Source organism: Nothoprocta perdicaria, unplaced genomic scaffold (genome assembly GCF_003342845.1).
Source record: "Nothoprocta perdicaria isolate Ctin4 unplaced genomic scaffold, notPer1 scaffold_16, whole genome shotgun sequence".
In the NCBI taxonomy this organism is placed as follows: domain Eukaryota; kingdom Metazoa; phylum Chordata; class Aves; order Tinamiformes; family Tinamidae; genus Nothoprocta; species Nothoprocta perdicaria.
This window is the reverse complement of record NW_020454760.1, coordinates 2,629,719-2,653,943: the sequence shown is the minus strand read 5'-3', so window position 1 is coordinate 2,653,943 and position 24,225 is coordinate 2,629,719. Positions and strand designations below refer to the sequence as shown.

At 43.8% G+C, this 24,225-nt stretch overlaps 1 protein-coding gene across 1 annotated transcript; it reads left to right on the top strand.

The window, feature by feature from the left end:
* The first annotated feature begins 2,496 nt into the window (after window positions 1–2,496).
* On the top strand, window positions 2,497–8,184 carry LOC112944090. The gene is given in 3 exon segments (XM_026035447.1): window positions 2,497–5,064; window positions 5,066–5,376; window positions 5,378–8,184. Coding segments are annotated over 3 exon segments (4,260 nt in total). The 5' UTR covers window positions 2,497–2,937; the 3' UTR covers window positions 7,200–8,184.
* The last annotated feature ends 16,041 nt before the right edge of the window (window positions 8,185–24,225 follow it).

The window sequence follows — 24,225 nt, the reverse complement described above, 5'->3', positions numbered from 1 at the left end:
GGGATGCCACTCCACCCTTACTAAATGCTCCAGTGAAGGTATCTGCAGCTATTACAGTTCCTCCAGGTTTGGGTCTTTTTTGCAGATGTGCATTGCTGAATGAGGTGGGTTTTGTAATCAGGAAGAGCAGGGAGGAAAAGATCTCTATTATCTGCCAGTCTCTTTTTGGCAATAAATTTCTCGTGGTCAATTTTCACTAATGCTGGCCTTTCCCTACCACAGTCGCATCTCCCTTTGTACATCCAGGCTGCATCTGAAATGTCATCCTCTGGTTTTGGTGGTATAGGGCCTTTAGGGCTACACTTTTGATCAAGCTGTTACTTGCACTGCACTTCCTTGGAGTCATCTGCAAGTTTATTTATACACGTACTGTCATCGCACCGGCTGCCAGCTCCGGGATCGCTCAGCAGTGACTCAGCAGCAGCTCAACAGCAGGAAATCTCACGCGGATCCTCCTCACTTCGCATCCGGGGAATAGCTGATCAGGTCAGAGCTTTGTAAAGGCAATCTGGGCACCACAACAGGCTTCTCTTCCCCCTGATCAACAACAGAGGCAGTTTCCTTCCTATTGCACCCTCCCTTGCCCATACTCCACCCCTGTCATTGGAACATTATACAGTCCTTGTCCCCTTCACTCATTCCCTCCCTGTCCAATGTAATGGTGAGATTTTAGAGATGTGGAGACCCATGAACCAACTTTAATTTGTTACCTAGCCCAGCTGCATTCACAACACTGGATTATTTGAAAGGTGTGCCTTTTGTTTGTTGGTTTTCAGCGAACGATTTTGYATGGCCTCACCTTGCCCATGTTGAAAATGCAGATGCTAACGAGGGAGAACGTTTTGAGACCGGCAGGAGTTAGAGCTGCTGTCAGACCATTTCATAATCCCCACCATGGCAGCTTCCTCTGCCTGCAAGCCGTCAGTGGGTGCTCACAGCACCGCAATTACAGCCACGCTCCGGCATCCGGCACCGCTTACAGRGCTGGCTCTTGGGTTTGCCTGGTTTCTTCATGTGTATCTGCCTGTGGCTGCTCCTCTGAAATTAGCTTCTACTGTCTGAGCACGCTCTTTCCCCACCTCCCTGCATTTCAATCTCAGTAATATAACTGTATTACATTATTTATATACTTACTGCATATRTAGATACATGCACACGCACACCGAGTGCTGCTTGCAAGCAGCAGACAATTAAGCGTGTCCGAGGAGACCGCGTTTTCCCTCAGTGCCGGGAGGGAGGAATGACGCAGGAGCACGGCTGCCCCTCCAGAGAACTGCCCCAAAACCACCCTGGAGGGCAGCCAGGCTGAGGCAGTGCTCCCAAGCGACACAGCCAAAGCCCTGGCCTGCTTGTTGTTTTGTCTCCGTCAAGCTAGTGTGTTTCAGCTAAAATGGTCTTATGCCACCGTTTCACCTCACCATTTCCCTGGCTCCCCAGGCGAATCCCAAGACGGCAGGAGGGTGTGCAATCTGACATCCACAGAGTACAGCCCCGCTAACAGTTTCTCCAGGTCCGGCCTTCTGTGAAAATTTAACTGTGGGGGARAAAATAAAATAAATTTCTGCCCTACTCGCAACCTTTTCTGTCTGCAAGTCTGGCTCCAGGATCCCGGGGGACGGTGCGCTGCCAGCGGAGCCATTCTCCAGCTGCCCGCCGGCTGCTGCCCGCCAGCACACGTGTGCACCTGCATCTGCTCCTCCCCGCCACCAAAATAAACAAATAAGGAAATAAATCAGCCAGTGCAACATGTGCAGGTTGCAGGCCCACCCTCTTGTCTTGCTCACCCCTGCTGCCTTGCCCAGCTTCAGCAGCAGGGCCTGCTCCCGCCAGCACCAAGCCCTTAGTCCTTCTCCCCTCCATCCTCGCAGGAAAACAAACGAAAGACACTCCACATGACCTCTTCGCTGTAACACCAAGCAGTAGAGCTGCCGCTCCTTGAGAGGATATTKACTTCCCCTGCTTTTTCTCCCTTTTCTGGGGGAAGTCATTAGCAGCCACAAAGCTTGGCCAGGATTTTGAGGTTGTTCCTCCTCAAGACGGAGGCAGGGGCTGGAGTCTTGACCAGGCACGGGCTAGCTGCACGCAGGACTACTCCTACAGTTGGGGGAATAAAAAAAAAATTAAAAGCATAAATTCTCCTAAATATTTGTAATGCGGCCTCTGCCCCGTTTCCCTTGAAGGACAAACTGCCCACACTTGGGAAGATCCTAAATTATGAGCATCGATAACATGCATCAAGGACACCCCTAAATCATCCACCCACACTTGGAGAGATGAKAAAAAATTACACTGGAGCAGTTTTGGAGCACCGATAACATACATCGAGGACTTTATAAAGGATACCCCCACACTTGGACAGTTTGGGAAAAAATTTCAAAGAGTGAGATAAAGAAGGAGGTATTGGAACAAAGAACAGCCAATCCCGAAAGGACAAAACAGTATAAGGGGTGGGGGGGTGGGGTTAATGATTTCATATCCCTGCTTTAAAATGTATAAAAACCTCTCGCGCAGCTGCCTCGGGGTCCCTGGCAAGACCCCCTTCTAGGGTGAGCCTTGGACCCCAGCTAGCTGGTAATAAAAATATCTCGCTTCCTTGGGTCTCTCTCTCTGCCTTTGTCCGTCCGAGGTACGAGGGGTGTAGCTAACATTTGGGGGCTYGTCCGGGATCCTGAGCAGGTGGACGGACGGGGTACGGAGAAACCAACAGGAGAGAGAGTCTTGGTAAGCGGGATACTACGGACCCAGGGAAGCTGGCAAGACACCCAGGTGGCCGCACAGCAGGGTAGCCAGCGGGTGGTGCGGGAGACGTCCCTGCCACCCCGAGGTTTTTGGGAAAAGGTTAGGTACKTGTATTGGAATAAGAACCGTTTACTGGTAGAAAATGAGCATATAACTGTGCCGGCTGTGGGGATATTATTTGTTGTCTCGTGTGTGTGTATGTGGTTACTTCTGTCTGCTTGTGAAGGAAAGATGGGGCAAAGTCAGTCTACTCCTCTTTCCCTTTTTGTTGAACGTTTTCAGGATGTTAAAAGACGGGGGCATGATTTGTCGGTGGAGGTAAAGAAAAACAAACTAATAATATTGTGTTCTAGCGAATGGCCAACTTTTGATGTGGGCTGGCCGCGAACGGGCAGCCTGGATGTACAATTGGTAAGAAAGATAAAAGGAAAAATTCTAAGTCTGGGGCAGGATGGGCACCCGGACCAAATACCTTATATAACAGTATGGGAGGACTTGGTTGAGAAACCTCCTGAATGGCTGAGGCCATTTATTAGACATAATCCAGATGCTTTGGAGGTTAAAGAAACTCAAGCATTATTGGCAACTAATGTGGGAAAAGGGGATAAGAAAAAGGTGGAAATTTTTCAAAATTCGCAGACTTATCCCAGTTTAGAGGAACTGGGAGATGAAAATCCCCTGCCTTATGCTCCGGTACCAGTCACCCCAGAAGGAGCTATCTCGTCCTCAAGGGCTACCTCAACTACGGAGTTGGGGTCACCTCCGGGAAGAGATGAACCTCAGGGTGTGAATAATGGGGTGCCAGGATGCACACAGCAGAGGGAACATGAACTGCGAAGTTCAAGTGTACAAATGTACCCACTCCGAGCCCTACGCTCAGGGCCGGACGGGGAGAAAATTTATCAATATTGGCCATTCTCTTCCAGCGATCTATATAACTGGAAGAGTCAAAATCCGTCATTCTCGGAAAAACCTGCGGCCTTAATAGACCTTGTAGAGTCTATACTGTTCACTCACAATCCCACTTGGGATGACTGTCAACAATTGTTAAAAATTTTGTTCACCACAGAGGAACGGGAGAGAATCCTAGCAGAAGCGCGTAAGCATGTACCTGGGGTGGATGGGCGACCCACCACCCAACCCCACCTGATAGATGACGGATTCCCYCTTACGAGACCTCCGTGGGACTTCGAGCAGGCTGAAGGTAGGGAGCGTCTCCGAATATACCGCCAGACTCTGATGGCAGGGCTGCGAGCAGCAGCACGTAAACCCGCCAATTTGGCTAAGGTTCTTGCGGTCAGACAGGAACCCACAGAAAGCCCAGCCGCGTTTTTAGAACGAGTGCTAGAGGCGTTCAAACAATACCCACCATTAGATCCAATGGCAGAGGAAAATAGAGCRGCGGTAATTTTGGCTTTTGTAAACCAAGCCGCSCCGGATATTAGAAAGAAACTGCAGAAAATAGATCGACTAGGGGAACAGACAGTACAAGATCTGTTAAAAGTAGCAGAGAAGGTTTATAATAACCGAGAAACACCAGAGGAGAGACAGGAAAGAATAAGGAAGGAGGATCGGGAATTCCAAGTCCGAGAAAACAGACGGAATCAAAAGGAGTTAGCTAAGATCCTTAACGCAGGGAAAGGAGGAATAGAGAGCACAGCGGCAAGTGGGGAAAGGGAAGGAAGAGGGAGGTTGGAGCGGGATCAATGTGCGATATGTAAAAGGAGGGGGCACTGGAAGAATGAATGTCCAGAGAGGAAGAAGGAAAGAACTGGGAAAGGAGGAGGGCTCCAGAATTATAAAAGGCAAGTCCAAGTAATGATGGCTGAGCACAGTGAGGAAAGCGACTGAGGGTGTCGAGACTCGGCCCCCTTCCCCGAGTCCTGGGTAACGCTTGGAGTGGAAGGGAAACAGATAGGATTCTTAGTAGATACCGGGGCTGAACATTCGGTTTTAAATAAAAATACAGGGAAACTGGCTGAAAGGACCRGTCTGGTTCAGGGGGTTAATGGAGTGAAATCCTATCACTGGACCACAAATCGGYGGGTGGATCTGGGGACAAAACAGGTTACGCATTCTTTTACATATGTTCTGGAATGTCCAGCCCCGTTATTAGGAAGAGATTTATTAACTAAGCTTAGGGCCAGAATACATTTTGAGGAAGGAGGTGTAAAAATAAGTGATGGGGAGGGAAATCCTTTAAATGTTTTGACGATGAGGTTGGAAGATGAATATCGTATATATCAACCCAGGAGAATAGAAGGGATTACCCAGGAAATAACAGAATGGGTAGAAAAGATCCCTGAGGTCTGGGCCGAAACAGCGGGGGGTCGGGAGGGCTGCCCATAGAGCCCCGATAATTGTGGAACTGAAACCAGGGGCCAGGCCAGTGAGAGTGAGACAGTATCCGATGACGAAGGAGGCGAAGACAGGAATAACCCCATGTATCAATAAGCTGATAGAGCTCGGGATATTAAAGAAGTGCTGGTCCCCCTGGAATACCCCCTTGCTGCCAGTTTGGAAGCCAGGCGGGAATGATTACCAACCGGTACAGGATCTAAGAGAAATAAACRCCCGAGTTGAAGATATTCATCCAACTGTACCCAATCTGTATACTCTGCTTAGCACACTCCCCCCATATGGGCTGGTATACAGTACTGGATTTAAAGGATGCGTTCTTTATTTTAATGCTAGCAGAGAAGAGTCAAGAAATCTTTGCCTTYGAATGGGAAGATTTACAGAAAGGGATATCGGGACAGCTTACCTGGACRAGGTTGCCTCAAGGGTTCAAAAACTCACCAACCCTCTTTAATGAAGCACTAAGCGATGATTTACAGTCATACCGAAATAAGCACCCTGAACTAACCTTATTACAGTATGTGGATGATATATTAATAGCGGGAGTGACTGAGGAGGACTGTAAAAGGGGTACTGAAGATTTACTACAAGAATTAGTTCAATTGGGATACAGAGTCAGCGCCGAGAAAGCACAGATATGTAAAAAGGAAGTTGTATACTTGGGATATAAATTAAGCCAAGAGAAACAGTGGCTGACAGCCCCTATGAAAGAGACTATACTGTGTATCCACGAACCACGATCGGCCCGAGGAGTATGGGAATTCCTGGGCTCGGTGGGCTATTGTCRGTTGTGGATCCCGGGATATGCTGAAATAGCAAAGCCACTTTATGAGGGAAGCTGGGTGTCTCAGGAGTGGATATGGACTCGAGAAATGGAAGAGGCTTTTGAAGCCTTGAAGCAGGCATTGCTAGAAACCCCAGCCCTGGCACTCCCCGATCCGTCTAAGGAATTTCACCTTTTTATTGATGAAAACAAGGGCATTACTAAGGGAGTGCTGACTCAGAATAAAGGGCCGTGGAAGAGGGTGGTGGCTTATCTGTCAAAGAAGTTAGATCCTGTGGCGGCAGGATGGCCTCCGTGCTTGAGAATAATAGCGGCTGCTGCTTTAATGACTAAAGCTGYGGACAAAATGACTTTTGGACAACAGCTATGGGTTACTACCCCGCATCAAGTGGAAGCTGTTCTCCGGCAGCCCCCAGCACGRTGGTTAACAAATACAAGACTGGCACATTACCAAAGCCTGCTGCTAGATCCGACCCATCTGAAGTTTACAAATCCTCTGGTTTTAAACCCGGCCACTCTACTCCTGGATCTGGATTATAAGAAGCCGGTGCATGATTGCAAGCAAATACTGGCTGAAGTAGTCACAGTGCAAAGAGACTTAAGAGATAAGCCTCTGGAAGGAGGGGGGCTTGTGTGGTTTACGGATGGGAGCAGTTTCATGGAGAATGGAATCAGAAAGGCGGGAGCGGCAGTTACCACTGATCTGGGCGGGAGAGTCATTCGGAGCGCCCGACTGCCGCAAAGTCCATCGGCACAGAATGCTGAGCTAATAGCTCTCGCAAGAGCATCAGAACTGGCTGAAGGGAAGAGGCTGACTGTGTATACCGATAGCTGGTACGCCTACGGAACGGTGCACATACATGGTGCAATATATAGAGAAAGAGGATTTGTGTCATCATCTGGGAGGGACATTCGAAATAAGGAGGAGATACTGCGGTTGTTAGAAGCGATTCAGAAGCCTAAAGCAATAGCTGTGATTCACGTCCCTGAACATGAGAAAGTGACGGACCCGATTAGCCGAGGGAATCAGAGGGCYGATGAGGCAGCGAAAGAAGCAGCTAGAGCGACTCTCGAAAAGGACCAGGAAGGGACTAGATGGGAACTGATGCTAAATATCCCTCCCTCAGGGATGGGGCAATTACCTCAGACACCGAATTATACTGATGAGGACATCCAATGGATAAAAGGGACTGGAAAAGCGGAAAAAGGAGAAGATGGATGGTATAGGGGTTCAGACTCGACTCTAATGTTGCCTCAAGCTCTGGGGAAGCAGCTATTAAACCAGTTGCATCGAACAACACATCTTGGAGAAAGATAGGCTGCAAAATTAGTGGCTTCAGCCAGGTTACGGTTCCACAATCAAGGGGTGATAAGTCAAAAGATAGTAGAAGATTGCAGGGCCTGTCAAAAGATGAAACCAGGAAAAGTAACAGGGCAACATTCGGGAGTGAGATCAAGAGGGCGGAGCCCAGGGAAAGCATGGGAAATAGATTTCACAGAAGTAAAGCCAGGGAAATATGGGTATAGGTATCWGTTGGTAATGGTAGATACCTTCTCAGGATGGGTAAAAGCTTTCCCAATGAAACGGGAAACAGCACGAACAGTAGCTAAGATACTGATGGAAGAAATAATTCCCAGATATGGGATACTGGAAGTGATAGGGTCTGMCAATAGGCCTGCTTTTGTGGCCAATGCAATTCAAAACTTACTGCACTTAGTGGGAACAAAGCGGAAATTGCATTGTGAGTGTAACCCACAAAGTTCAGGACAAGTAGAGAGGATGAACCGAACATTGAAAGAAACAATAACAAAATTAATATCAGAGACTGGTGGTGATTGGGTGACGCTCCTGCCTTATGCCATATTCCGGTACRAAACGCGCTGTATGTGATGAACCTAACACCTTTCGAGATCGTGTAGGGGCACCCCGCCGGTATACCCTGTCAAAAASAAATGGAGGGAGAAAAAGGGGTTACCCGGGGATATGATACAGGCAATGCATGCAATACAAGAAGTCCACAGGGAAATATATCCGGTAATCAGAGCCATATATGAACAAGGGGACCTACCCGAGGGGTCCCTACATGATCTCGAACCAGTAGACTGGGTATGGGTAAAACGCCATAACCCGAAATCATTAGAAACAAAATGGAAAGGACCGTATGTTGTAATCCTTGTAACTCCTACAGCTCTTAAGGTGGACAGAGTAGGCCTGTGGATACATCACTCGCATGTGCGGAAGGCCAGCCTGCCAGAACAAGAGGAAGCCGAAAGGATCGAGCTGCTATAGATTTYCTTCTCCTGGCGCATGGACACGGCTGTGAGGACTTCCATGGACTTTGTTGGTTCAGCCTCTCAGATCACAGTCAATCTATACATGAACAGTTGAGATGGTTGAAGGAATATACACAAAGGATAGTGCAAGAAAAAGGGTTATTGGACGGTTGGTTAGAATCTGTATTTGGGGGTTTACCYAAATGGTTAATGGGAATAATAAAAGAAGGATTGAGGATATTGGGAATATTAATTCTGATAATAATGTGTGTAAGTATTGCTGTGCGATGCGTAACAGCAAGCTTTTATAAGTAGTATATAGTAATATGTATTGCTGTGCGATGCGTAACAGCAAGCTTTTATAAGTAGTATATAGTAATATGTATTGCTGTGACGGCATGTTTTTACGAGTAGTATATGGTGATATGTATAAGTATTGCTGAGCGATGTGTAACGGCGTTCTTTTATAAGCAGTATACCTCTTAGCAGAGAAGGATTTCTCAAATGAACAAGTCAAAAAGGGGAGAATGAAGGACAAACTGCGCACACTTGGGCTAATTGGAAGATCCTAAATCATGAGCATCAATAACATGCATCAAGGACACCCCTAAATCATCTACCCACACTTGGACAGATGAGAAAAAATTACACTGGAGCAGTTTTGGAGCACCGATAACATACATCAAGGACTTCATAAAGGATACCCCCACACTTGGGCAGTTTGGGAAAAAAAATCAAAGAGTGAGATAAAGAAGCAGGTATCCGAACAAAGAACAGACAATCCCGAAAGGACAAAACAGTATGGGGGGGGGAGGGTTAATGATTTCATATCCCTACTTTAAAATGTATAAAAACTTCTCGCGCAGCTGCCTCAGGGTCCCTGGCAAGACCCCCTTCTAGGGTGAGCCTTGGACCCCGGCTAGCGGGTAATAAAAATATCTCGMTTCCTTGGGTCTCTCTCTCTGCCTTTGCCCATCCGAAGTACGACGGGCGTACCTAACACCCTGAGGACCGCTAAACCCAACGCCTGCCTAGCGGCGGCGCCATTTCGCGGTGGGGGGGGGCGGCGGCGCCATCTTGCGGCCGCGGCGCCATGTGGCGGCCGGGTCGCGCTGGGCACCGTCTCGCGGCGGGGCCGCGGCTGCTCAGGGCGCCGCTGCGGTCTGAGGGGAGCCCTGAGGCTCGTCGCCCTCTGGTGGCGCTGGGGCTGCAGGGCGCAGGGTTTGGAGATGGGCAGGAACGGCAGAAAACGGCCCCAAACGGCCTCGTGGTTGTGCGTGGGTGGAAAAGCGCTGCGAGGTGCGTGCGGGGACTCGCTTTGTCTCTCCTTGTCCGGACAAGGTCTCAGTGGTCCCAAGCAAGGGCACGGATGTTTCTCCATTAGGACTGTGTGGCATTTCTGAATTTCTGTAGCCTCTATCTAGAAAGCGCTTAAATGCAAATATACCAGAAAACGGATTCAAGGAAAGAAATTTGCAGTAGAGGGTACTTTTCTCCTCCATTGGCCCCTAACATAGCAGTTTTCATTTGTTGTGACTGAAACATTCTTGTCCAGAGCACTGGCAGCTACACAAGACTCAAGACAGTGGTGAACTGAGGTCCTTAATTGTCTAGCAAAGGGAAGAGTCCAAGAAGGGGCAGAGCAGAGAGGAAGAAGAATCTATGTTTGCAGGAGGAAGSCTATCTACCCTGCAATCTACACTCACTAGCATTTCCCCTCAGTGCTCTTAAAAACCCTTGGAGAGGAAAAAAAAAAAAAAAAGTTCTTTTAGCTGTGCTGAAAGTCAGTGTCACAGATCAGTCCATGTAGACTTCTGGTAATAAAGATAAAAAGGAAAAACATTCAGAGATTAAGAAGTGAAATGAAAAAAGTGCAGTAAGGTGGAGAAACGTTGTAGGGAAAAAGAAATAACTGAAGCAAGTAAGAAACACAAGAAAACAAATACCTATAAAATAATCAATAAAAGGAAAGAGTTAAAAAAGGTTGGGGAAATTACTAACCTGTTGAAAAGGTTAAGATTTGTTAAAACATTGGACTGTTTTTATTATTTTTTAGGTATCATTCTTTCTGTTTTATAGGTTAACTCAAGGCAGATGGCTTTACTGATACTCTACTGTCACTAACTTCTCAATATATTTGCCTGGTGCAGCCCTCCAAGACAGTAAAAGCAAGCTTAGCAAAGTGATGAAAAAAAAAGAAAACATGGAAGGAGGAAGAGTATAAATATACTGACACTAAGCACCTAAGTGCCACACATTTAAATAATCTCAGGAGAGCTCATGACATTCCACTTTGGTACTTAAAATACTTTAAAAGTGCTGTCAAAACATCAAGGGATGTGTTGGGAGCAGAAGCTGCGGGCAGTTCATGTCGCGCACACGCGTGGAACGGGTTACGCAGCGGCTGCACATGCAGCCTCACTGAGTGGGGATGTATGTGTGCAGTCATAACTGCTCATCAGCGCAATCAGCACAGTCGTGGTAAACTCCTTGCAGCTTTATATGGTACGGTATGAAGTTAGCTGCTGTTAGACTCCAACAGGAGACTGTATTTTTCATATTGGGCACGCTAACAAGAAAACACCGTGGAGATGAACTGCATTGTGCTGCTAGAAGTAGGAGGGGGTACTGTCAGCCCTGTGTAATTGATTAACATTTTCGTTTGCTCTTTCCACTCAGTACTGCGGCAATTTTGAACAGGCAGATCCAAACACATGTTTTTAATACGTGTGTTAGGCCAAGAGAGGGGAGGCAACTCGGTCAAAACTCAGGGGAATGCTTGTCACCTATAAACCCAATGTCAGAAAATACAAAGAGCAATAAAAGAAATGAAATGTGTAGTAATGGATGTCACCATTGCACAGACAAAACAATGAGGCCACTGCTTTGCCATAAATCCACAGTGTGCATCAGGGACCACAAAGGTTTGCTGTGGAATTTGGACAGCACTGTTTAAGATATATAAAAACCAAGGGTCCGGGTTGTTTTGCTTTGCAGTCAGTAATAAATCACTTATTCTTTTGTTTTTTCAAGCAGGTAAAGTATTAGCTAATCATTTTTGATGTTTGCACATCCCTGAAGCCCTTTACAGTGTTGCCATCAGCCTTTTATTTGCAAATCCTAAGTTTGGGAAATGCCAAGATCATATCTTACAGGAAGGTAACATGTTTATGAGGGCTCTTTTCCCCTTTCAGCATTCCCTGCATACAGAATGGAACAATAAATAGAAGGAAGCTCTACTGTTCATTTATTTATTATTGATATATATGTATAAATATATTATAAATTGTACATACATGATTTAAGCTAGATGGGACATGCAAGGAGGCTTTTGCTTTCTATCCTCAAGCTTTTAGGACCCTATATTCTGTCTGGTCTTAGTGTACTTCTAGGGATCCCTGTGTCTTTAGGAGGAAGAAGCTGCAACTTGCTCTGAACGAGCTGGCTTCGTGCTGAAATCTCCTGCCCGCTCCATATGTGAGCGCACGGGCAGGCTCTGCATGCACAGACCTCTGCATATATGTGTGCATGCATAAAATGAACTCATAAAGGTGCTCATAAATGTTGGAGAAAACAAAGCGATGGCAGCTGGCGGGAGATGGCACTTTTAGAGCTGCTTGCTAATTTTTCAGCAGCGTATTACGAAGCATTTTAGAACAGTGATCTTGCCAGTAAGTGCCAATTCCTTTCGTTCCGTGCAGTTTAATAGCTTAATAATGCATAATTGGAGCTCTTGGGTACTGGTAGTGAAAGGACGCGACGCTCCATTAAGTCCAGGATATTTATTTTGAGAAAAGGAGTGAGTGCACAATTTTCTGCGGGCGCTAATAGACTTAAATGGATTTCAGAAAGCCTTTTACCATTAAAAAATAAGAATCAAATGAGAGTCACGTGCTGCTAGGATGAGTGCAGGGTGCAGTCCCTGTCACTCACTGACTCTTCATTAAGGAAATTCTCCGGATCTCCCTGGAAATGGTCTCAATTCCTCTGGCTGTGAAAGGCAGAAGGGGATCAGCTTCAGGCCTCCTCTGCTCAGAACAGACAGTACCATTTTCACAAAGGATACCTGCAGGTTGCTGCAGCGTTATACTGGTGATTGGTAGGGCTACCCTCCAAAAGTAGGGTAATTTCTGGAAATTTCTGACAGTTCACCCAGCAGGATGAACAGGGATGTGGATCTCAGGATGTTTTAAAGTTTATTCTTCAAGATACCTGTTTTGTGGGGTATAGTGGATACTCTTCCTGACTTCTGGTTTATGATTAATGGTCATTTTACTTCATGTATCATCCCAAGCCTCTCCAAGTAGCCCAAAACCTTGATGTTGCGAGGAGAACACAGGTTGCTAAGAATAGGAAAGAAAATGAGGTAAAATAGATGTGACCAACACAACACATCCAGTGTGGTGYTGTGCCAGGCTCGCTGATATGTCCCATGTCAGTGCAAAGAAGCAATGGRAGCTTTATTCCCTTCAGATCCCAGGTTGGCTCATCCTTTCCTTCTCTGGCATGCTTCAGTCTTGTCAGATATTTTGATCTGCTCTTCTCATTCCCCTATATATACATATATATATATGTGTGTATATATATATATATAACGTACCCTCTGTCAAGGAGATCTTTTTTTTTCTCTCTCTAAATATCTGCTCTAAGTGTCCAAATCTATTCCACATTTTCTTTGTTCCTTCACTTTAACAAACCTGCTTCTCCACTGTTACCAGCACTAGTAAAAGTTGTTTGGAAGATCTTCCCCTTCTATACCCATGACACTGTTCACTTCTCATTTCTAAATAAGAAACAGACCAAATTGGTGAGGCAAGATGCTGTATATGCCAAACATCAGCTTGGCATGTAAACAATAAAGCAATAAAACATAGGAACAATAGCAGGATGAGCTAACAGACTTCGCATTTTACTTTTTTATTGCATTTTATGTTTTACTTGTGGCTTGCATTCAGAATGCTGCCCTGCAACAATATTTTCATTTTTAATTTCATTTTTATTGACTCCTTTYATTTTTAAAAGAGTCCAACTCTCATAAATATGGCAATATGAGTTATCCGTGGATGATTCATTTATCCTGCTGACAACTAGTCTGTCTAATGAATTAGAAACAATCACAGCTCCATGACATCTAATTATACTTTCCTTCTTTTTTTACATGTTGCAGAGAAAAGTAAACAGCTATGATGCCTATATAGTAATTTTAAATACATTTGGGGGCTTTCATTTGAGTTACAGTATTTTTTTTTTTAATTTTCTAACCAGATGTCTCATGCTGAAGATCCATATTTTTCTGCAAATTTTGTAAATCTATACTAAAGTTCAGAGTTATGACACAGTATAAATATTAAATAATATTGTTGGTTATTTCTGGCTCTAGCTGCAATTAATCAGTATGTAAGGGTGCTTGTACTTAAGCGCCACCAAATAAGGACTCAATCTGTTCTCCCCCTTTTCCCCTTTAGGGAATGGGGATTGCATCATTTTCCACTCGGTGGCTTTGAGCTTCCTCATCTCTTGGGATCACTGACCAGGCATCACCCTCTGGTGTCATTCAGAGGAGCCCGGGAGCAGCCTGTGTCATTATCCCTGACTTTAGAGGTAAAGCAAGTTTATCCTAAACACARTTCCTTGGGACAGATGGAAAGCGGGATTTGAATCTGTATTCCATAATACTCCATAACAGCAGGGAAAGTCCTAAATAGYTTCTTTCATCACCAGCCATGCTGGGGACAGGGATGTGATTCCTTGTTCACAAGTATGCTTCTGTAGTGAGAAACTTCATATCTTAAAGGGCTACCTCTGAGAAATAGCATTTACAGGACTGGATCTGCAGCTTCTGTAGGAAGATAATTGGTAGGAATTACTGGAACCTGGTAGGAAAGAGGGGATTTACCCCTAAGGGCTTATTCTTCATCAGGAGGTGATTCCTTACAGCAGCAGTAATAAGTACTTTGATGGGTGCTTGCGAAAGGAGAGGATTCAGACATCCTCATAAATATTAGTATTTTCACTTTCTACTCTAACGTTTTGCAGAAATCATGCTGAGCAAATACTGGCCTTCCTCTAGCTAAAAACAGTGTCATCTTGCTTTGTTTAACTCTGCGTTCATCCATAAGGATTAACTCCCACAAAAGCTGATGTTTGCCAGCTGGCAAAGAGCCACGTAGCTTATTGTTTCACCATGCCTCCCATCTCCAGTGAGCGCTGTGGTTGACATCAAGATCACTGTGCCCTTGCATGTGCCACTGCCTCCTCACCACSAGGCTGATGGACAAGCCCTGCAAAGTGATGTGGCCAACCCGACTTGGAATTTTAAAGGAGGGAGAAGCAGTGGGCGACAAGAATAGTGAATTGTGCCCACAGTAAGTAAAAGAGTGTTGAGGGGTGTATAAATTATTAGTAATGCACTTAAAAACTCCCACTCTTTCTCCTGTGTACATCTGTCTTCCCACTGTCAATACAAAGTTCTCCAGACTGGCGTTCTGTCAGGTCATTAATATGTTCAATTTCACCCACAGGTGCATGGAGTAACACAAACTGTACTGTAATTCAGATGAAGGAAATCAGGAAGAAAAGCATAAGATTGTCTCAATCTGCATATGTAGACATCAAGTGTCAAATAAACACTTCAAAATTGAAGTCTAAGAGCCATGAAACAGTATCTAAAGCAGATTTTGGAAATTAGAGGCTAAATCATGTATTCCCAGATGCCAAAAATTTATCCAAAAGTCCTGTTTAAGGAGCAGCATTGTATTGTTATATTTTTTTTTAACTTCAGTAACAAGGCAAAGATGTGGTTTAGAAACATATCTGACAAAATCRCACTTGGTTAACTATTTTGGGCATATCTCAATGTACATGTGAGCATGCCTATTCAGAGAAATTCTAGCTCTTATATATGCAAAAACTGTTGCTGATTTGGGCAATATGCCGTGGAAAGGCAAATAAAAAAATAACTGCAAGCATCTCAAGCAGTCAAGTTGTAACTTACATTGTAAYACATTTTGAGAGTGTGTTTGTTCGCAGAATTATGTAGTCAGAGAACTATCCCTAAAAAGGACTTGATCAAGGGAGAATAGAACAGCTCTGCGAAAGGATTTGTTCACTTACTTAAGCCTGTCTCTAATCATAGTAGTCTTTACATTGTAATGGGATTCCTTCCTAAATTTGGGCTGAATGAGTTCAGGAATTGGAGTGGCCTTACTAGCTTTTGGGATGTACATGACCTTTAGAAACTGCTACAGGCCAACTAGAAGAATTATTTCTTCAAGGTGTAAATGACTGCATTGTCATTTGCAATGTACCTGCAAATGTACCTGCAAATGTACCTGCAATGTACCTGCAAAAACACAGGCTCCCAGAGTCACAGACTGTCTGAGGTTGSAAGGGACCTCTAGAGATCACCTAGTTCAACCCCCTGCTCCAGCAGGGACACCCAGAGCATGGGCTACAAGGCGGCATCCAGGCGGGTTTGGAAGATCTCCAGAGAAGGAGACTCCACAGCCTCCCTGGGCAGCGTCTTCCAGGGCTCAGTTACTCTCACAGGCAGAAGTTCTTCCTCACATGGAGATGGAACTGCCTGTGTTTCAGCTTACACCCACCTTGTTCTGTCACTAGCCACCACCAAGAAGAGTTTGGCGCCTTCCTCTTTACATTCTCCCCTCTGGTAATTGTACATATTGATCAGATCCCCTCCCAATGTTCTCTTCTCCAGGCTAAACAGGCCCAATTCACTCAGTCTTTCCTCATAAGATAGATGCTCCAGTCCCTCAATCATTTTTATCACTCTAYGCTGGACCCCCTTGTACTGGGGAGCTCAGAATTGCACCCAATGCTCCAGGTGCGGCCTCACCAGAGGATCYCCTCCCTTGCCCTGCTGGCAACACTCCTCCTGATGCCTCCATTGGCCTTCTTGGCCACGAGGGCACACTGCTGACTCATGGTTAACTTGGTGTCCACCAGRACTCCCAGGTCCCTCTCCRTGGAGCTGCTTTCCAGCAGGTCAACCCCTAATCTGTATTGATGCCTGCGGTTATTCCTCCTCAGGTACAGGACCCTGCACTTGTCCTTGTTGAACCTCATGAGGCTCCTCTCTGCCCAACTCTCCARCCTGTCCAGATCCCTCTGGATGGCAGCACAGCCCTCTGGAGTGTCAGCCACTCCACCCAGCTTGGTATCGTCCACAAACTTGCTCAGGGTGCTTTCTGTGCCCTCGTCCGGGTCATTGATGAACAAGTTGAACAGCACTGGGCTCAGGACTGACCCCTGAGGGGCACCACTGGCCACAGGCCTCCARCTGGACTCGGCCCCATTTATCACCACCCTCTGAGCTCTGCCATCCAGCTAGTTCTCATTCCACCTCACTGTCCACCTGTCTAGTTCACACTTCCAGAGCTTTCCCATGAGGATGTTATGGGAGATGATGTTGAAAGCCCTTCTGAAGTCAAGGTAGACAACATCCATGTCTCTCTCATCATCCATCCAGAGAGTCATCCAATCRTAGAAGCTATTGGGTTGGTCAAACATGGCTTCCCTTTGGTGAATCTGTGCTGACTACTCCTGATCACCTATTTTCCTTCATATGCCCAGGATGGTCTCTAGGATGAGCTGCTCCATCACCTTTCTGGGGATGGAGGTGAGGCTGACCGGCCTGTAGTTTCCCAAGTCCTCCCTCTTGCCCTTTCTGAAGACTGCAGTGACATTGGGTTTCTTCCAGTCCACCATCTGGTAACTCTCATAATATTGAAGTATTTAAGCCTTCATGGAACTTGGAAGAAAAAGATGGAAATTAATTCCTGCTGAAAAAGAAAGAATATAGAAATATGTAGAAAATCATATTTCTTTGCCAACTTTCATTAACCCRCAAAGCAAATTTCATTGTAATAGGGCAAAGAGTTACAGTAATGTTAGCTTAATAAACCTCTTCATAAAAGAAATTAAAATAGCAAGCAATAGCAAGTCGGGGAAAGGGGGAAATCACAAGGGTTCTAAAATCTGAGAAATATTGAAATTGCCCTAGCACAGATATGGCAAGTTACACTTCCTTTGGAATTTACAGGTCTGCTTTTTTCTTTCTTCAAAAGGTGTTGTTTTTTAACAAGGAAACTGCTAATATTTTTTTCAGTACATTCACTATTTTTGTTACTAAACTGTAACTCAAAACCCCTGCAAACTGAATGTCCTAGATAAATCAACTCCTAGATTGCTGCTAACTTAGAAAATATCTTGTATGGTGTTAATTGCTTCATAAGGTTTTTTTTTAAGTTTTGAAAATTTTTGTTGTGAAACTTTTTTAAAGCACTTTCACATAAATCATCTGACTTTGTACCTTACATCAATATAGCAGCTGAAGAAACTATTATGTAAATATTAACACAAACCTGCAGGATATCATTTCTTATATTATTCATATAAGACATTGGTTATTCAGAAATCACTCTGAGCCCAGGGGTTGGTAAAATGTTTTAAAATCTGTGTTCAAAATGAGTTTGTCAGTATTCTGCAGTACAGTCCTCTGTAAAACACAGCAAGTACTTCCAAATATCTCTGATGAAGTCTTTCTAAAAGTAGGATTTTCTACAGATATATTGCTGGCAGATTGTATGGAGTCTGACTGGGCTTTTAATTTAGGTGCCACATTCTAGACATATCTCTGTTACTCTAAATTTCCAGCAATCCATACATTTAAAGAATATGTATGCTTTTGTGATTAAGGCACAAGGTTGAGGCTTAAGAGCTGTTTTTAATTATCAATTCTATCATTAATTTTCTGTATGGTCTCAGATATATCCCACTGCCTTAATTCCTCATCTGTTAAATATGGAAAACATTGTCTTCTTCACCTTGGTAAAGTGTAAATTGTTCAGAGAAGAGATGTTTTCTTTCCATACGCTTTTAGAATCAGTGGGCCCCACTACTGCTCAAGGCCCTAAAACACCTCTGTTATGAAATAACTGATGAACAAATGTGCAAAAGTTTTGTGGTCTCATGAGCCAAACTGTTGTTTCCCCAAACCTGTTGGATTTTCCATAGRAGAGTGACAGATTTTTATGCGATATTCTCTTATATGACTTTTTCTCATGTAATTTTTGATCAGTCTGGGAGAATTCCAATAAATTTACACTACTTTGAAAGCTGTAACTGGACTCTGAAAGTACTCAGTTCTGAAAAGCGGCATAGAGGAGATCAGCTAGACTTACTGAGCACTTACGCTTGAAATTTCAGTTGGGGCAAATTCCAGGTTTATTTGAAAAAGCTGACAAATCTCGGTAGTGTACATTGTGATCACCTACCTTTGAGGAACACCTAAGAACATAGATAGCAAATGGAGATGCGGGTTACCGACAGTGTGCCTCATTGCTGATTATTCACTTTATTCCCCAGAGGAGCATTACGTGTTACATCTGGACAAGTCACCTGAAAGGCCTAGATCCTGTCCTACAGGACTAGAGCACTGCTCCCTACATCGGCATGAGGCTGCCATAAAACCTGGTCACCCTGACTGGCCGCTGCCAGAGCTCATCTTACACCGTTTCATGGTAGACRGTTCCTGCACCATTACCACTACCCTTCCACCATCCCTGTTCATGTAGGGGTATGGCCGCAGATACTCCTCTCCAAAGCTGTTCCTGGGAGTCAGAAAAGCTTTTGGGAATGTTGGATCAGCTGCCAGAGACAGCCGAAGTGCCAAAGGTGCAGGAGCTCCTCCAGTGAGTCACCTTGCTGAGCAAAGCCCGCTTGGCCACAGCTGAGGCTGTGCAGACTGAGAAGTAACCRTGCTGGGAAGCCCTATCTTGTAGCACTGGGAGAGCCTAGATATCTCCTGTGGCCCAAGGCCCAAGCCTGAGTCCTTCTCGCATGTGCGGTTAGTACTAGGTGCAGCTACAGGGGCTAATTGCRGTGTTGGAGGTGGTGGCCAGAGGGCTCTTTAGTCATTCCTCCCTCTACCAGACTGTGTTTCTGATAGTTTTGAGGGCGCTGCCTCTGCCTGAGACTGCTGCACTTAAGTGTCTCAGAGGACAGGCCGATGTCTCCTCGTGCAGAGCCAAGTCACTTCTGCAGAAAATGCCCATCGGGAGATCCCTGAAAGAATCGTGCTGCTTCACTTGCCCCCTCCTCGGGGACCATAGTGTGATATGGAGAGGAGCCCTTGATTCTTTCTACCATTCCCACCTCTTCAATGACTTCCCAGTCCCTTCAAGCGCTCATTCAAGTCTCTCCAGCTGCYGAAATTCCATTGTTTTCCATCTTACTGGTTCAACCAAATCTGCCTGCAGATGGACAAGAGGTGAATCCCKGGTTCACCAGGTGCAGGTTTCAGTGTATTCCCCAGTGCATAGATAGAGTATCCTTAAACAGCATTCTTCAAGWGCTATTAATTCTGTATCTACTCAGTGTGCCTATGGTATCATCTGATTTTTTATTTTTGCAAAATTCCTAATGTATCTCATTATTACCTTGGCACCTAGGGAGCCTAATTTACACTGAGGGCCTTGTTCCAGGCCACGCTAAATTATATTAAGAGTTTAAGATGCGTGTTTGGCTGTTGCTAATAGTGGATGGCTATACTTAGATTTTTGTCTGTTCTTCTCTCAGTTCATATCTGTCCTATTTAAATTCTATTAAAAGAGAGATTTTAGATCAGAAATCATTTTCCCTGACATTTTGGGGTATATATTTACTGCTGGTAAAAGCGTTTTTCAATTACACTGCATCCACCTTCATTTTTCTGAAACTGTGGTATAATTAAATGCCATATGTACAAATTATTCTTCTTTGTCCTGGTATGAAATTCTCTCTAAGGCAGAGAACTGGCACAAGTTCCCAAAACTGAGGTCCCATTTAGACCCGTTGTTCAAAGAGGAATTTTTTTTACATATCCAGTACTACCTTTCTCCAAGATCTGAGCAGCTCAGCAGGTACCAGCCTTCCGGAGCGCCGACCCCTTCCAGAGCTCCAATTCAGAAAGACAAATTCAATGACTCTGAATGCCTGAAAATGGCTGGGGCCACTTGCTGAGCTAATTGTAGCAAATGGAGTAAACTTTGACCCCTTCAATACCAACAGCAGTAAGCAGTCCAAAAAATTACCTTTTCAGTGTTTATCTCACGTCAATCCACACAGACTAGTACCCTACGCGGAGTTAATTTTGTCTGAATCCTATTATGCTAAAAAAACACAGGGAGAAAAGATAGATAACTGAGGGAGAAATGTACAGTAGATTTTCCAAAGCAGCTGCCAAAAATATCACACACAAACCAAACACACAGAGGCAAAAATAGTGTAGTACTGATGCTAGCTGTTCTCTCAGCCAGCTTTAGCATTTTGCTAAGGGATAACATTCCCAAATGAAAGCGAAGGAGGGGTTCTGTGAGTATGAATTAAGTGCATCTGCAAAGTACAAAATATATGAATATGCAATGCAAAATTGACTTGGCAAAGGCAAAACCAGAAGTCTTGCTTACTTTCCATTTCACGGTATCTCTGATGCCTACARTATCTTGATATTGTGTCTCTGGTTACAGCTAAAAGCTTATTGTCACATTGGGGCCATGCAGGCAGACAATTTACAGGTGTGATACATAGCGAAGGAAACATCTGCAAGCTGCAGTGCCATCATGCATACTAGAGTAGTGTCCTCAAATAAAGGTTCTCTCTAGAAGATTTTTAATCTATGGTTTTTGACAGCCAGAAATATCAGGTCCCATTTTTTGCTTTTACATCAGAAAAGAGAACAAACATTTTTTTCTTTTTTTGAGAAGAGCACCTTATGAGAAGCTTCCTCAGTGTTACAGACACACAGAGAGTATGCTGTGAGTAAATTTAGTGTCTAGAAATAAGAAAGCTATCATGGAAGCTTCAATAAAAATGTCTCCATGTAGAATTTGGGGCTTGATTCTTGTCTCTCTTGCTCTTGTATAAATCAGAGTTAATAGAGACTATACTAAAAAACTTACACCGTTACAAATATGAGCTAGAGAGCGGCTCCTGATCTTGCTCTACCTAAGAGATCTGACCAAAAAAAAAATATTTACTAAAATATTTATAAAGTACATAAGCACATTAGCTTGAATTCTGTCTTGCAATAAAATCAGAAATTCCATACAGTGGATAGCATTTCTGTTTCAGTTGTCTCCTCCAGCTCTGGTAACTCAGACAGCCCACTTTGCTCTTCCACATGCTGATAATATAGGCCACCAGCCTGTGTATGTAACACTGCCCTTTTGGACAGAACCTCAGCCCAAACACTGCCAAACCAGGAGTATTTGAGGGACGGTACGAGAGGAAATGGCCATCACAGTTTGGGCTTTGCTTGCCCATCTCACACCTCAGTCACATGCATACTGTTTTTTGACAGAAATTAATCCATGGTCATGGGCTGTGCAGACTGATTTCCTACTTGGCAACCCTGCTTCAGCAGGGTTTCTGAGAAATTTTGGTTAGCATGACCCTGAAATTTTGCCTCGTGCAGTGAAATAGCATGAGTTCCTGTCTTAGTGGTGTTTTGTTAGCAAAGGTGGGTTTTTCGCTAGTAAAAGAAAATATAGGGAGATTGTATTTATGTGGCGGGATACATCACAGCTGGTTACAACCATTTTCCAGCTATATGCTTGACATACTTTTTCCAAAATGAGCACTAATCATAACTCATCCTGGTCAGAAGGGCCTTGAGTACTGTAAGGATTGCTGTCTGACAGCCTGGAGAGGACGAGCCCGAGTGCTGGAAACCCAATGCAATGTGTCACTAACAGCTACAACAGTCAGCTTCACAGGGACTGCAACTGTTAAAAAGCACATCTGGATCATGGATAAGAGCATATAAGAAGTTTGCTGCCATACCAAGGCTAACGCAAAAAAAAGGGCATCCTTTTCTTGTTTTTTATTAGTATTTTTGGAGGGGGAGGTGGTTGTTGTTTTTAGTACTAAACTATTTTCTTAGAGATCAAGGACGCAGAACTGGGCATGCTACTCCTAAATTTATATTGGAGCATAATTTTGCTTCCTGTTTTGCCAGTTCTTCCTTTCTCAATGATTTCTCTCATTGGATTTGATTTGTCTTTTGCTTTGCACTGATGTTTTCAAAGAGCTAAATGCAGACACTGGCGGATCTCTTTCCCTGGTAGTAGCAGGTAATTTAAAACCTGTTGTTGTACAATTATAGGTAGGATCATTATTTCTCTGATGCATTAGTTCACATTTATTAACTTAATTTGGCCTTGTTACGGGGCTTCTTTCAAAGCTCATGGCTCCTGCTTCTTAYGTGCACATTTGTCTTTCTCTTCTCCAGACACAACTGAATAATGTTGGCTTAGACATAACTTCCTAGCAGGGATACTTAAAATCCAGCTTTCTTCCCAGAAAATCCATGTTTTTAGCTGCCACAGATTCTACTGCCATGTTTCTTCTGAGAATAGTTTTGGAGAAGAACACRATGAAGACTGATATCAGGAACAGAGTCTTGTTCTTCTGCTTGAACCAGGTGATTCTGTTCAGCTGCCTTGGTCATCTTTGTTTATACAGAGGGTAYCTTAGTAGCATGTTGCTATTTGGAAGTACACTTTTAGATGATGCCAGATAAAATTGCTTCCACTRCAGAAGAGGTTAAAGAAGACCTGTACCCCGAAAGTGCTACTGGAATGTCAGATTGCAAACGTGACATGAAATTATATGAAAGTCTAATACCTTTAAAAGATGGTTAAGTTACATGTGGTATTGGGATAGGCTATCAACACTGGCATTACTGCTGAAAATATTATTTCTTTTAGTTTATATATATATATATATACACATTTACTGCCTTCTTAGAGTGGGAAAGATTGTGTGGAAGGAATGCAGATGGAGTCTCTTTTTTTTTTTATTTTCAGCCAAGCTTGTGTTGTTCTTTTTAAATTCCAAAATAAGGTCATAGTATAGCAGATTTTCTGCATCCAAGTGAGAGCTTATTTTTTTCACTGCTCCAGTTGCCAAAAACGCAAGCAATTGTAAATTTCCATAGAAAAGTGAATCCAAAAATGACAATTCAGATTTTCCATAACACCTGTCAGGCAAGAAGTTACATCCACAGACTTTAAGAGCTGAAAAGCTAAAGCACCACCAAGTGCTTTCACTATTAACTCTAGTAAGGACACCAGGATAGCAAGTTTGAGAGTTTTTGACTGCCTCATCTAGACAATATAAAAATACCAGAGGAGGAGGTAATGTTTGAACAGTTCTAAGTTTTTAAGAACAAACTGGGGAACTGAATGTTAAAGAAGAAAAAAATATTGAAGAAAAAATAATAATAAAAAAGGATTTAAACAGTAGAAGAGGAAAGGTACCTTTTTTTCTTTCTCACATGTATTATAAAATCAATGACACATTATCTCTGTGTCCCTTAAAATATTTAGAGTGYGGTGAGAGCCCATCACCTCACATAATCTAAGTGATATTATAATGTGCACCTAGGAATACAACGCTGAAAAATAATCTCATGCCATTAGATGAAGGGCCTCCCGAGGCTTTCCTGTCTAACCTAGTCATCACTARGCATAGACCCTGAAAGCTGTAATTTGATTTTTAGCTTATTGTCTCTGAAAAAGCTTGATTTTAACATGGAAAATATTCACTCAGTACTTTTTTATATATATATTTTTTTCTAGCTTTGCTAGCTGTAATCTTTTAATGAAATAAAGGTTAAAAAAAGACACAGTGGTCTACATTTCTTCTCCTCTCTAATGACCTARTATGTTTTTAATTCTCCTTCATTTTTCTCCCTCCTGGTAAATGATGAGACTAACAAGGCTCTTCATTTTTTTAAAGCCATGATATATTTTGCTAGCTATACTTTTATAGCAAGCATCTGGCTTTATTCCCAATCGGTCAAGCTAACACACTTTAAAATTGTTTCAATATTTGAGTTCCGTCATTTGACACATWGGATTTGGGCCAGTTTCCAGCTGGATATCTTATTTAAAAACTGTAATAATAGGAGATGGCAAAGAAATCACAAACTATTTCATGCCATCACTGTTTAGGACTTTGTTATCTTATTTTCTCTCCTCCATCTTTCTTAGTCAGCTAAATGAGAC